The sequence below is a fragment of the Populus alba genome, chromosome 18, assembly GCF_005239225.2.
Source record: "Populus alba chromosome 18, ASM523922v2, whole genome shotgun sequence".
NCBI lineage: Eukaryota > Viridiplantae > Streptophyta > Magnoliopsida > Malpighiales > Salicaceae > Populus > Populus alba.
In genome coordinates, this window is record NC_133301.1 from 5,264,165 (window position 1) to 5,277,511 (window position 13,347).

At 29.2% G+C, this 13,347-nt stretch overlaps 1 protein-coding gene across 1 annotated transcript; it reads left to right on the plus strand.

The window, feature by feature from the left end:
• Positions 1-7,438: 7,438 nt before the first annotated feature.
• Positions 7,439-10,579, plus strand: LOC118046004 (translation machinery-associated protein 22). Its single transcript, XM_035054754.2, has 7 exons — positions 7,439-7,729; positions 7,857-7,955; positions 8,083-8,147; positions 8,777-8,858; positions 8,969-9,036; positions 9,124-9,207; positions 10,203-10,579. The coding sequence occupies exons 1-7, from the start codon at positions 7,582-7,584 to the stop codon at positions 10,257-10,259; spliced, it is 603 nt and encodes a 200-aa protein (XP_034910645.1). The 5' UTR covers positions 7,439-7,581; the 3' UTR covers positions 10,260-10,579.
• Positions 10,580-13,347: the final 2,768 nt, after the last annotated feature.

The following is a 13,347-nucleotide window of genomic DNA, read 5'->3' on the forward strand; positions in this document are numbered from 1 at the left end:
TGATATCAACACATCAAAATGATCAAAAAACATTAAAAACATATTAATTTAAAAAAATTAAAATTTTAATTTTTTTAAAAATACTTTTAAAATACAGTGCCAAACACTATTTGAACAACGCCTTTTCAAAAACCAAACGACACATATCAACTTCCTAGTAAACAAACAATAAAATATATGATGAAATTATTTATCATTCACCTATATATAAAGCACTGTAAATTACTACAATACTTTTTTTGTTTTTTTTTCCCTTAACTTTTTTTTTAATTACACTTTTATAGGTCTAAATTAAAGATTAATTTAGACAAATTTATGGAAAAATAACAAGATTAATAGATATAGAGTCAAAGTGGAAAAAAAAAAAAAAAAGTGTGACGATCTTAAATTATTTGAGGTAAAAAATTCACTTTATCCCTTTTGCTTTTTAAATGATAACTTTTTGGTTACTCAATATTTAAAAAACTTGATTTTGGTATAATTTGTTTATATTATTATTTCTTACTCTCTAGCTTGAGAAAGGAGATAAATAGCTAGTCCTTAACCAAAAGTTGCTGACACTAACACTATCCTTTTTTCTTTTTTTGTTCATATGTGTATTGATATCCAAAATAAACAAAAATATGTTGCATATTTTTTATTACTAGGTGATTGGAATGCATTGCGTTATGGGTTATATCATTTTTTTAATGTAAAAAAATTAAGTATTTGCTAATATAGTTTTTAGTAGAAAAAAAAAATACTTGTGGGAGTTAACCTAATGTGACACACTCAACTTGTGAGTCTAAAAACAATTTTGGATGACTAGAAAAAATAACAACGAAAATAGACTCTTACAAAATAAAACATTAAAAAAATAAAATAAAAAATATTTATTTGAAACCATAATAATTTAATGGAAAGCAAAACAAAACAACTCATGAAGATCTATTTAAAATAAGCTAAATATTGAATAATAAAATTGAAAAAAAAAAATATATATATATATATAATATATAAAACAAAATCAAATTATAACATTGAGAAACAAATATATCAAAAAAAACCTAGACATGTGGGTCTGAGTGGCCTATCTCTTTCAGGCCTTAATGACAAAAGACATGGGTGTTTTACACCAATTTTTTTTTTTTTTATTTTCTAAACCATAATTTGACCCATAAAAATTTAAATAAACTTGTTTATACACTCAATAACCTAAAAAATAGACCAAGAAAAAAAATAATAAACCTAAATTCCAAAACTTCCTAAGGTCATATCTATTTTCCCCACCAATTTAAAGATGAAAAATATTCAAGTGGAACTCCTCTCTTAACACCAAGATTAATTTTTTAGTGGTTAGATTCAGTGTAAACTAATGTTTTCTCTCATCATTGCCACTACCATAATTCATAAACTCTTTCTCCTCTTTTAAACTAAAAATAAAAAAAAAAAAAAAAATTTGTATCAAAATTGAATTTTTAAAATCTATAGATGTTGAAAAGTTTTTATTTGGGAAGTAGGAGGTGCAAAGTGAATGTTACGCAGCAGCTTTTAAATTGCCATCCATGTTTTTCATGCTTTTCATTTTGGTCCTTTATTTTTTTCAATTTGTCCACAAAAAGATCATTTCAATGTAGAAATCATCTATGCCTTTTAGTTCCGGATCCATTAAAGTCCTTTATATATATATATATACATGTAATGTGGTAGTGGATTTCTTGACAAGAGTAGTTATAGTTCGACTAGAATAGATCAAGAGGCCGAAGTTTGAGACAAAAACCATGGACCAAGATGATAGAAATTTTGAGAGTTGCTTATTAGGCTTAGAAGGCCCCTAGACCGAATGAGTAGGTGAATATATGTTGAAAGTTTCTCTTGTTTAGCTTAACTTAACATGAAGTAAAGTTTTTCTAGCATTAGGCTATTTTCTTTCCTTGTATAAAATAGACTAAGATTTAAGGTCTTAATGAATGATTTTCTTGTTTAAGGCTGATTTTTTGTTTTTTAGGACAAGAATAGGATGGAAAAGTATTATTTAAGCAAAATATCTCTTTGTAATTTATCAACACAGCCCGATATAATTTCGATATAAGGTCTCTTTCAAGTTTTTAAAAATCCTATCTTGCTCGCATTATAACTTATGAGTTATTTACAACTTTGTATTTTATCTTTTACGCAACTTATTTTATTATATTTATTATGTTCTTTACAATTCCTAAGCTTATTTATCTTCACTATTTTATATACATGTTTATTTTACTCTTAATTTATTTATTACTCGTATCCTTAAACAATCCAATGTTTTTAAATCTATAAGCTCAAGACAAACATGTTTAAATCAACTATGCTTAAATTAAAATAAAAAACTACTTAATTGTTAAAATATTTTTAAAAAAATAAATCTTAATTTTGTTATTGTCATCAAGGATAAAAAATTTGTTATTAAAGCTTTATTACTCCTTACTTATATAACTAGAATATATACAATATGCTTTTCCAAGATTTCAACACCACACTTTGGTTTAAATGTACTTCTAAGCCAAGATCTTTGAATAAAAAAAATATGAAACTCAAATATATCTCAATAATATAAATCTAAACTCTAGATTTAAAAGGAAAATCAAAGTATAAAATGAGAAAAAAACACTAAAATATAAGATGAGAAAAGAGTGTTTGAAAATATAAAAGAATATAGTTTTAAAATTCTATATTCACCATTTGTTTTAGTGAATTTTAAAAATTAAAAGGTAGAAAAATCTATAAAAATTAATTTACATCATTAATAATTTTAATTAGTCCATTATAAATTAAGAATTAAATATAAAAAAAAATATTCTTTAAGTAGAAAAAATAAAATATTTTTAAAATTAATTTTTTATTAACTCATAATTTATTTAATTAAAACAAATTTTCAAAGGCAATTATTCAAGTGAATACATGTTTCTGTGCCGATGGTAGTGACTGCTCATACAAGAGTTTCCATAGTCAGGAACATGCAAGAGTTTTGGACTGGTTAAGTGCCAGATGGTTGAAAATTCTAACAGCTTGGAATTCATCAATTATCAATAATTATGGATTTAATATTGTAATTATTTTTCCTTGGTGCCATTAATTGGGATTTTGACCATTTTAGTCACTAATTGAGTACTAATAATGGTAGTAGTTAGTGGTATAGCTTTGAAACCTGATTCATCTTGTGGGTTAATCCGAGATCTAGTCGATTTGGGGTTGAAACTGGATTAGATTGAAGGAAAAACAAAAGAAAAAAAACTCGGTGACTTAGCTGACCCGGCGGATTGACCCAGCAACCCGTTGACCTGGCAAAACTCAGCCGCAAACCTGTTGACTTTTTTTTTCTTATTAAAACAACATTGTTTTGATTTTTTTTTAAAATGATTCGGCCAATCTGATAACCTAAAAAATTCAGAACCTGGTTGTGGACCGGGCGGGTCTTAAAAGTTAGTGGTCTCATGCTGATTCCTAGAGCCATCTCTCACAGTCCATCAATCATAGCTGTATACAGAATAAAACCAACATCTTGATTTTCAAGATCTCTTCACATTCTTGGCTTCTTCCCAAATTCCAGATCACTCTCCGTTGCCAATTGCCAACCAAACTGCCCTGTATTTCGTACCTTCACCGTATCATCTAGAAATGAAATCAAAAGAATCAACAGAAGGCCTCTCTTCTGATCTTCTCCGCGAGGCAGACCTCTTTCAATATGTTGAGAATAGAGATGAAAAGAGAGGGTTCCATTGCCCGCTAGGGGAGACGACGCTGTATGCTTCGATCAACTAATCTAAAATTAAACAGAACTCCAAAAAAAACCCAACGGAAAAGAGAAATCTCAGTGCTTTCAAAGGTAGAAGAACATGCTGGAACAAGAAACAGAAGAGCGTCAGCAACAAATTGATTTTGCACCAGTGAATAGGAATTGGGAAGGCAGAAATTGTTTCAAATGGGGCTATCAAGGAATGATAGCAGATTGATAGAAGATCAGAGTAAAAGAGACAATTCCAGTTGACAAGAAAGAAAGGATCGTCTTTAAAAGCTCAATTTCAAAAAGGATTTTTTGACAATTCCAGTTGGCACACGCGCGCGCGCGAAGATTGGCATGGATTTTTTTTCAACTTGATTTTGTATTTTTTTTACCAATCTTGACATGTTTTGAGTTGGAAGATTGTTTTCTTTTTTTAGGTTATTAGGGTATTTATTAGATGTTTTTAGATTAAAATAGGTTGAAAATCTTTTTTTTTAATAAAAAAAAAAGTCTCCATCCTTGATTTTTCAACCTTCTATCTGGTAGCCGGATTTTGAGTTTTTAAATGACGTGTTATTACATTATTATTTTTTTAAAGGAGCTAACAAAAAAAAAAAAAAAGGCTAGGTATGTATATATGACATTTTCATTTTATAGGTCAATCGCAATCGGCTCCCTATGCCAAGTCTCCTAGCTTTTTTTATTTTTTTCAATATTTAGGTGTGATTTTATTAAAAGTTAATTAATTACAAATATAATATGTTTATTATATAAAAACAAAATAGCAATGATTGTTTGCTTTTGGTGATTGTATAGTTAAATAAAAATGGTTTTCAAAAACAAAGTTACGAAAACTCAGCTAAGTTTATAACTTAAGTCCTATGTTTGACAAGTTAACTTAAGTTGACGAGCGATCGGTTCGATATGTCCTCGTCTCTATATTTTTTAAAAAATATATTTCATCTTTAATTTTTTAAGTTAAATTATATTTTTATGAATCATTTAAGTTGTTTTTTAACTTGTCAGATCGACCTAGTCATATCTAATCAACCCTCACAAGCTTAGGTTAGGCAAGGACTCAGGTTAGGATGTTTTAAGGTTGACTCGCTATAAAAAATTTGATGATGCCGCCAAAGAGTTCCTCATGGCAATGCACAAGTACGGTGTTATTCTTGTGGGTTTTGATATAATCACATCAAAATTATTAGAATATTTTTCTTTTTTAATTGAAACTTGCTTTGTGATAATGATAAAATGTTGTCTAAGAAACAAATATTCTAGTAAACAAATAATTCAAAATTATAATTTAAAGAAAAAATTTATGTTCATCAACTCAAAATCAATTCAAGACAGCACCAAACAAATTATCATTTATCAACTCAAAATCAAACAACACTGAATATCCACACAAGTCTTATTAATTTCATAAACTTATATTCAAAGTTCAAGCTAATTCAAATAAACCAACATCAATCCAAGCACAACCCATGAATCAAGATTTATGTTCAAATCGACATAAACTCAACCCTAAATCATCAACCAACATTTAGTATTCAATTAGAAATCACAACCCTAAAAATAAACTCGTAATTCAACACAAATTATTGAACAAAAAACACACATGAATTCTAATCAAATAATTTCTAAACAATCCAAAAATATACACAGCAATAAATATTTTGTTCTAAATTTCAGAATGTTATAACAATTTGTCCAAAAGATATTCTAAGTTTATTAATTAACCTTCTTAATTAACCTTCTGATATGTTTAGCATGTACAAGAATTAACTAAAATCGGGTCAAAAGAGCAACAGGAATAGTGATGGCGCATGTACCACGTGCCGTCACTGATTAAAGTGCTAAAACTGATGGATCTGAAGTGGCTCCTTCACCTCTTCCTTTCCCTGCCAACAGTGCTCCTTTATGCTTTTTAAGGAAGGAGATTGAGGCACATCAAACCCCCGTCTTCTCTTTCTTCTTCTTCCTTTCTTTTCTTACCGGTTTGTTTTCTATCTATTACCTCACAGTTTTTCTTCTCCTTATTGGTTACTTCAACAATTAATAGTGGAGGGAAAATAACTGAACTATTGTGGTTTGAGCAGAAATGAGTGGTTGAGGGTCGCTATTGTGTGTTTTTAAGCATATAATATTTTGTATTGCATGCAATTAAAGGGCAATTAATACAACATATAAGGTTTAGTAATTGCATGCAATTAAAAGATAATTAAAATAAACTGAAAAATCATTATTCTTTTTATAACAACTCAATAAATTTTTACTTTTTATAAAAATATTCTAACAAAGTTTACTTGTGTTATCATTTAAACCGGTATTTTTATTAAATTTCTTAATTTTTTAATTTATATAATTATTGTAAACTTTGTCAAATCAAACCTAATTATCAACATTTATTTTTCGTTACTAAATTATAGCTTTTAAATTACATAAAAAAGCCTCTTAGTTATATATTGTTATATTTCACACTCCATAAAAAAAACAGTCTTAAGTTTATAACTTTACTTTATAATTGTGATTCATAAAAAAATAATTATTAATTATTAATTAAGAATTAGTGTTTGTCCGGTGCTACAAATACGGTTGCTCTACTTATCTGAGTTATGTTTGATTCCATTTCACTTGTCCTTTTTTATTATTATTATTATTATTAGACAAAATAAAACTCATAATGCATAATTTATTTGAAGGGTTATAGAGATTAAGGTGGAAAGGTAAAAGAGAGTAAAGTGAAGTTATTAAATTAGATATAGGCGCTCTTTGTTTTTATATTTTAAAAGTAATTTTTAAAAAATTTTGAATTTTATTTTATTTTTAAAAATTTAAAATTTAGAATGATAATCCAAAAGTCTGATAAACCGATATGGAAGCAAAATAACATCCTTTAATTCTTCTATTTCTTAAATTAATTTCTTTTGACACTTAATAATTTGCATTATAAAGTAAAAGCTAATGTGCGTAGAATGTTAATTAGGAAAACTAAATTCAATTAATATAAAAATAAATTTGGTTAATGTTCATGCAGTGATCTTTTGATTTCTAAAATAATCAAAACACATGGAAAAATCCAATAAAAAATTAAGATTATATATTTAGAAAGTGTGGTTCTGATTGCTTTTCAAATTATTTTTTCTATCGAAATATATCAAAATGATATTTTTTTTTTATTTTTATAAAATTATGTTTAAGATCAGCATATAAAAAAGTTCAAAAATATATAAAATAATTAATTTTAAATAAAAAATAAATTAAAGTTTTTGAAAATACAGTTATAATTGTGTTTTTAAACTTTTTTTTTAAGGATGAAAAGAAAATAAGATTATATTTATGAAATTTACGATTATGATTACCAAATTAAAAAAAGGGACAGCAACTCATTTTTAAGTGAATGATTGAGTTGTTTTAGTGTTTTAAATAATTTTATTTTTGTGTTTATTTCAATTGACTATAAATATATTTTGTTTCTATATTTATTCTAATTATTACTTTTCATTAAATATTATATTTTTAACTATATATTTTTTTAATTATTGGTTAGAGTTGATGATGTAGCGTTGTTAATTGTTTATAATTTACTGCTTTTGTCTTCGGCTTTTATTAGACGTAGCAAATATATAAAATTAATTAGTATGTTAGGGTTCCTTGATATTTTATGTAAAAATAGTGTTAAACATTAAGAGAAAAAAAAAAAGCGATATAAAACTTTAATTATTTAGATGTGTCATTAAGAATCAGGTTCTCTTCCTCCCCTCTGGTCTGGGCATCAAATTATATTTCATAGTACTTAAATCAATCCCGATCCCCCCTATCAAAACTCCCAGAATTCCATGGCAGAGAAACCTGAGCCAGTGAAAGTGTCATACTGCCCAACATGCTCTCTCCCTGCAGAGTATTGTGAATTCGGGTCTGATTTCGAGAAATGCAAGCCTTGGCTCATCAAAAACGCCCCTGAACTCTACCCTGATCTCCTTAAAGGTATGAACTTTTCTTTTCTTTTCTTTTCTTGTTTCAATCTTGAAAACCCAGAAGACCCCTGCTTGTTTCCTGCTGTAATGACTGATTTTAAGACGCAAAGAATTGATCTTTTCATTTGGGTTGGCAGAGGCTGACGAAAAAGAGGCTGGGAGGGTTTCGGAGCAACTGCACTCATTTGGAATTTCCTCAATTGGTGCTGATGGGTCAGCTTCTTCTGTTCACTCTGGTAACTTTTGTTTTTTACACTTACCCAGTATGAGATTTTAATGGGTGTTTGTGTCGAGAAACATTACACGGGGCATGATTTTGTTCTCCAAAATTTTATCTTTTTGTTCATTGCCTTTTCGTTTCAGGAGAGACATCATCATCTAAGCAAGAAGAAGTGAAAAGGCTTCCAGGTGGCAAAATCAAGAAGAAAGTAAGGACTTGTTTGTGTGTCTTGGAAGCTTTTCATTCTTTGATAGCATTGCATTCAAGATTGGCCAAACGCATGTGAAATTTCAATTCAAAAAATTAAATTGTTTTGATAAGTTAACCAGCAATCATCATCGACATGCTTCCGTTTCAGAAATGAGATTGTGGCTTCCTCTGTAACTTATGATGCTCAATTTGCTTTATTGCATTTGATCATGTATGTGACACATTTGCTTTCTGTGATATTTTTCACCTCCTCTGTAACTTGGAATCCCAAAGTGGCTTGCATTAGAGGTTTGCTTTTTGTTATATGATGGCAAAGATGTGTGGATGAAGTGAAACTGTAAGAGCGAAGTGCTTATAGAACACGTTTGTTGGATGGTTTTTGTCTCATTGAGGAAAAATATTAGTGACTATTGGCATTTTAGTTTATGAGATGATTTTGTGCTGGATTTAATTTTCAACTAAAATTATAATGATCTGGCATTACTGCATGGAATTTTTATTTCACTTTGCATTATGGCCTTTTAGTTTATGAGATGATTTTGTGCTGGATTTAATTTTCAACTAAAATTATAATGATCTGGCATTACTGCATGGAATTTTTATTTCACTTTGCATTATTCCATATAGGTAAGACAAGAAGTTGTAATTGAGAAGGTTGTTCGCAACAAGCGCAAAAGTATCACCATTATTAAAGGATTGGACCTATTTGGTAAGCCTGATGCTTTGTTGACTTCAAATCATTATCTTGTGGTTTTTTGCGTTGATTACTAATTGCTAAAGTTACTAGTTGTATCTCTTATGATAAATATTTATGTTCAGGTATTAAATTGAGTGATGCTTCCAAAAAGCTTGGGAAGAAGTTTGCTACTGGAGCATCTGTTGTTAAGGTGCACCAAATGCCTCCTATGATTAACCAAATTCATCACCTTTTGTTCCTCTGAATGATAAAACTTTTTATTCCTTGTTCATTTCAGGGTCCAACAGAGAAGGAACAGATTGATGTTCAAGGAGACATAGCTTATGATATCGTGGAATTTATCACAGAGACCTGGCCTGATGTAATTTCTTCTACCAACCATTTTCCACCTTCTCCTTATCTCCTTCCTGACATCCTTCTTAGTTGTCATTCTTCTTTTAGACATAGCATGTTTTTGAATTATGAATAAGAAACAAGTCCAAATTCAGTTGACCAAAGATTTGTTCTGTTTTTTTTTTTTTTTGCGAAAAAGGAACTTTTGAGTCAAAAGCTGATTTGTGGGTGTTTAGTTAATTTTGAAAGACTTTTATTTTGAAACCTCAAGACATTCAAAACTATGGCTTTCAGAGCCAATCCTGAATAGTTTGATGTTGATGAAAGTTTATACATATGCAAGTGGAGAATTCACTCTTAAGTTCTGCGTTGTCTTACAAGTTTATTTTCTCGCTCTCGAGTTACATGTGATAATCTTTGCTTTTGCCAACTTAGTTATAGTGTGATGATGATGCTGAAGAAAGATTACAAATGTCCAATTCTCTTAGGGAAAGATTCATGCTAGTCTGTACAAAGATTACAGACTTGGCAAGAGTTTCCTTTTGCTCCTATAATGGTTCTGCTACCTTTTGATTCATAAATTATGCTATAGTAATTATGTTATGTGTAGCATGTGTTACATTTACATACGTGAAAAATTGCCTATTATTCTTTATTGGATATTTATACAATAAGATCATGTTCATGTTATGTGATTGCTATTTCATTCGAACAAATATTTATATTTGTATGAAAAAAAACGATGTTTGAAATTTGCACAATCAAAAGTTGCATAACTAATGCCCATGGCTTTGGTTGGTTTGCAAGCTTCTTGTGTGCTTTGAATATGAATATCGTTTGTCAATTGTTAGTAGAAGTTTACTGCGTGTGCCTCACTTATGAATAATGGGTTTTTGTTTTCACAGTAGCACTTCACTGTGTTCTTAAAAACAATCTGTTTAAACTCTAAATTGCCTTCTAAATTCTGTTTTGTATCTCTCTTCCATGCTTAACTGGCTTACATTCCACTGTTTTTCCTTTCAGGTTCCTGAAACCGCCATTTACTTCATTGAAGATGGGAAAAAGGTTCCAGCTGCTTGATGTTTGCCTTCCAAATGAAACTCAGATTGATTTTTGATTTTGAAATGACCCATTTGTAAGCGCCATTGACAGAATGGAACTTCTGATATCCCTTTTGTTTGGATGAGTTCTCACAAAATCAAGTATGTTTAGTAGGGGGAAAAAATGCAATGGAAGCATGCATTAATGGAGCTGGAGCATCGTATATCTCCAATAGATTCATGAATTTGGATTGAAATCTTTTTATGTTTCTTTGTGTCGTGTTTGTTGAATCTAACCTATTAAATTCAAATGGAATAGACGTGATATAGTGCAGATATACAAGTAGTGATTTTGTGCCAGCTAGTGCTTTGATAGAGCCAATGCTTTGATAGCGAACCTGTAGCTGCGCGCACACATTTTGGGTTACCTCTTCAGCCATGTCAACGAAGGTTGTCACCATTGAGATTCTTCGTTCAATGATAATATATCCATCTTATTGGATGTGCCCTCAAAGCGTCAAGCTGCCAGCATCAGCTGCTGAAGACATAGCATGAGTTCATCTCAAACTGCTATTATAGTTTAGAGTATGCTCCCTCAAAATTCTTTAAAAGATGTAAATCTGACATAGATGGTATTTCTCTTACAATTCTAAAAAAAAAAAAAAAACCCTCGAATCCACTATTATTATAACTAGAAAATCCACTATTATTATAATTAGAAAACTAGTTAGTGTTTTTTTTTCTTTAACACTTTGTACTCTAGGGTTTGTTTTCATTTTATTATTGATGAATTTCTGTTTCTATTAAAATAATAAATTGAAGTGACATTTTTTTTTTTTTAACATTGAGATGAAAGTGACAAGGAAATGAAATATTAATTAGTTGGTAGAGGAATCAAAAATTGAGAAAATGAGTATCTATACATGTCAGTAATCTCATAATTGAATGTATTATATAATTCGTCGTAAAGATATTATTGAAAGTGACAATTATGAATTTAGACGTTATAAAAGTTAGTGTGTAATTGGATATGTATATAATATAATCGATGTTAAAAGAATTATGAATAAGCATATTGATCTCTTTCCTTTATGGAAATCACATACGTATATTTTATAGCTAGTTGTTAAATCATAATGTTAGTTTACTTGCAATGATAAGCATGGATATTGTCATATGAGTTTAGTTTGAAATGCGAATCATAGTGTTCATTCATATGGAAATGGGAATGATAAGCAAGTATTATTGAATTTGAGTTGAATGTATTCAACATTGGTGTTAAAATTTTAATAGACATTACAATTTCTTTTTCTCGTAAAAAATCATGGACATAAGTTTTCTTGATGACTAATAACACCCATAATGCTATATATGTTGAAAGTCTATATCACGAAGTGGATTATCGCTAATTGTGTTGTTTCCCTGTTTATAATTTTGTTAGGTACTTTATGTATTATGAATACTTATAATTATGCTAACAACTTCACATAGAAATGTACTAAAATGGTATAAGTGTACTTCTAACATTCAATAATTAAGTCTTTTTTGTAATGTATACATGTGTGTATACATGTCTGTATCCATTTCACATATGTTTTTCTCTAAATAAAAAATAAAAAAAATATAAGATGAATGGTAAAAAGTGATGAAAAAGAATCGAATGGAGAAATAATTGAACTGGTGAGTGGTTGAAAGCTACTGTGTGTATATAATAGAGTTATTTGATAACCTAGAGGATTATGTTACAAATTTGATAAGTTGTGTTACCCAAATAATTGAATTGTGTTACCCAAAGAGATTAAGAAAATGATGCGACCTCGTGATCACGTGGTCACGCAACCCACAATCAAGATTGAGATCTGATCTTGAAAAGACGAAATAGGTCTAATAGGAGTGCGACACAATGAAAACTTGCCCCAAGGCACCAACACTATTGGAATGAGTAAATGACGCCACGAAGCCAGTTAATCTTCGATAAATCAGATTTAGTTCGTTTAAGAACTAAAGAATGCAAGAATCACTCTCATACGTTAAAACTGAAAAATTCAGAAGTAATAATCATCAAAACTACTGAAATTTAGGTTATATATGTTTAAATAGTTTTTAAAAGTAACCCTAATGGATCTATCCTTATGGGCTGAATTGACCCCCAAACAAAACTGACCAAAAAACCCTAAATTGAAAAGCTCATAACCTGATCCAAACAAGCCTTGGACCGTAGCTCAAAACAAAGTTTTAATTAAGCTCAAACATGAAAGAAAATAATAAAAATAACTAATATGTCATTAAATACCATCAGCCCTTCTTTCCTTGTGTAGCTAGGATGAATAAGGAATCCTTATAAGAAAAGGATTCTGAAATATTAATGAATCATTGTCACACTTGTAGATTATATTGCAGCTCATTAAAGATCTTTGTGGAACTAGAAAATTTCCAAAACCAACTACCACATTCTTGTAGGAAAAGAATCCTAACCAAATAGGAAGTCCACAAGTCAAATGAAAGTAAATAACAAAATTCGTATAACCTCTATTGACCAGTATTGCGGTGCCTTCCCGAACTCCGATTGACCTGAATTTTTAACCTAAGATAGGAAAACATGTCTGGAGAGTTCATATAAAATATTAACCCAATCCAACGGTCGGATTTTGTAATAATTAATTAAGATGATGCAATTATCATTTTTTTTTATATCTTCCAATTAACTCGTATTTCGATGAAATTAGGCTACATCGATAGAGTTCAACGGTTATGATCAAGTTAATTGAGATTAACCGAATCAACATTATTTGGTTTAATATTAAACTTGGTTTAAAACTCAAGTGCTTGATAACTATGTTATAATTAACCCCTGCAGCTTTGAATTTTAAGCTATAACTAATTTTTGTATTCTTGTATTTTAATTCTTCTTTCACCAAGCCAAAAATCTTTTATAAAAGAGATTGTTTCTTTACTTCCAAGGTTGGAATAATAAAATAAGCACAACATTCAATATTAACTAATTTTCGTATTCTTGTTTTTTAAGTCTTCTTTCACCAAGCCAAAAATCTTTTATAAAAGCGATTGTTTCTTTACTTCCAAGGTTGGAATAATAAAATAAGCACAACATTCAATATTAACTAATTTTC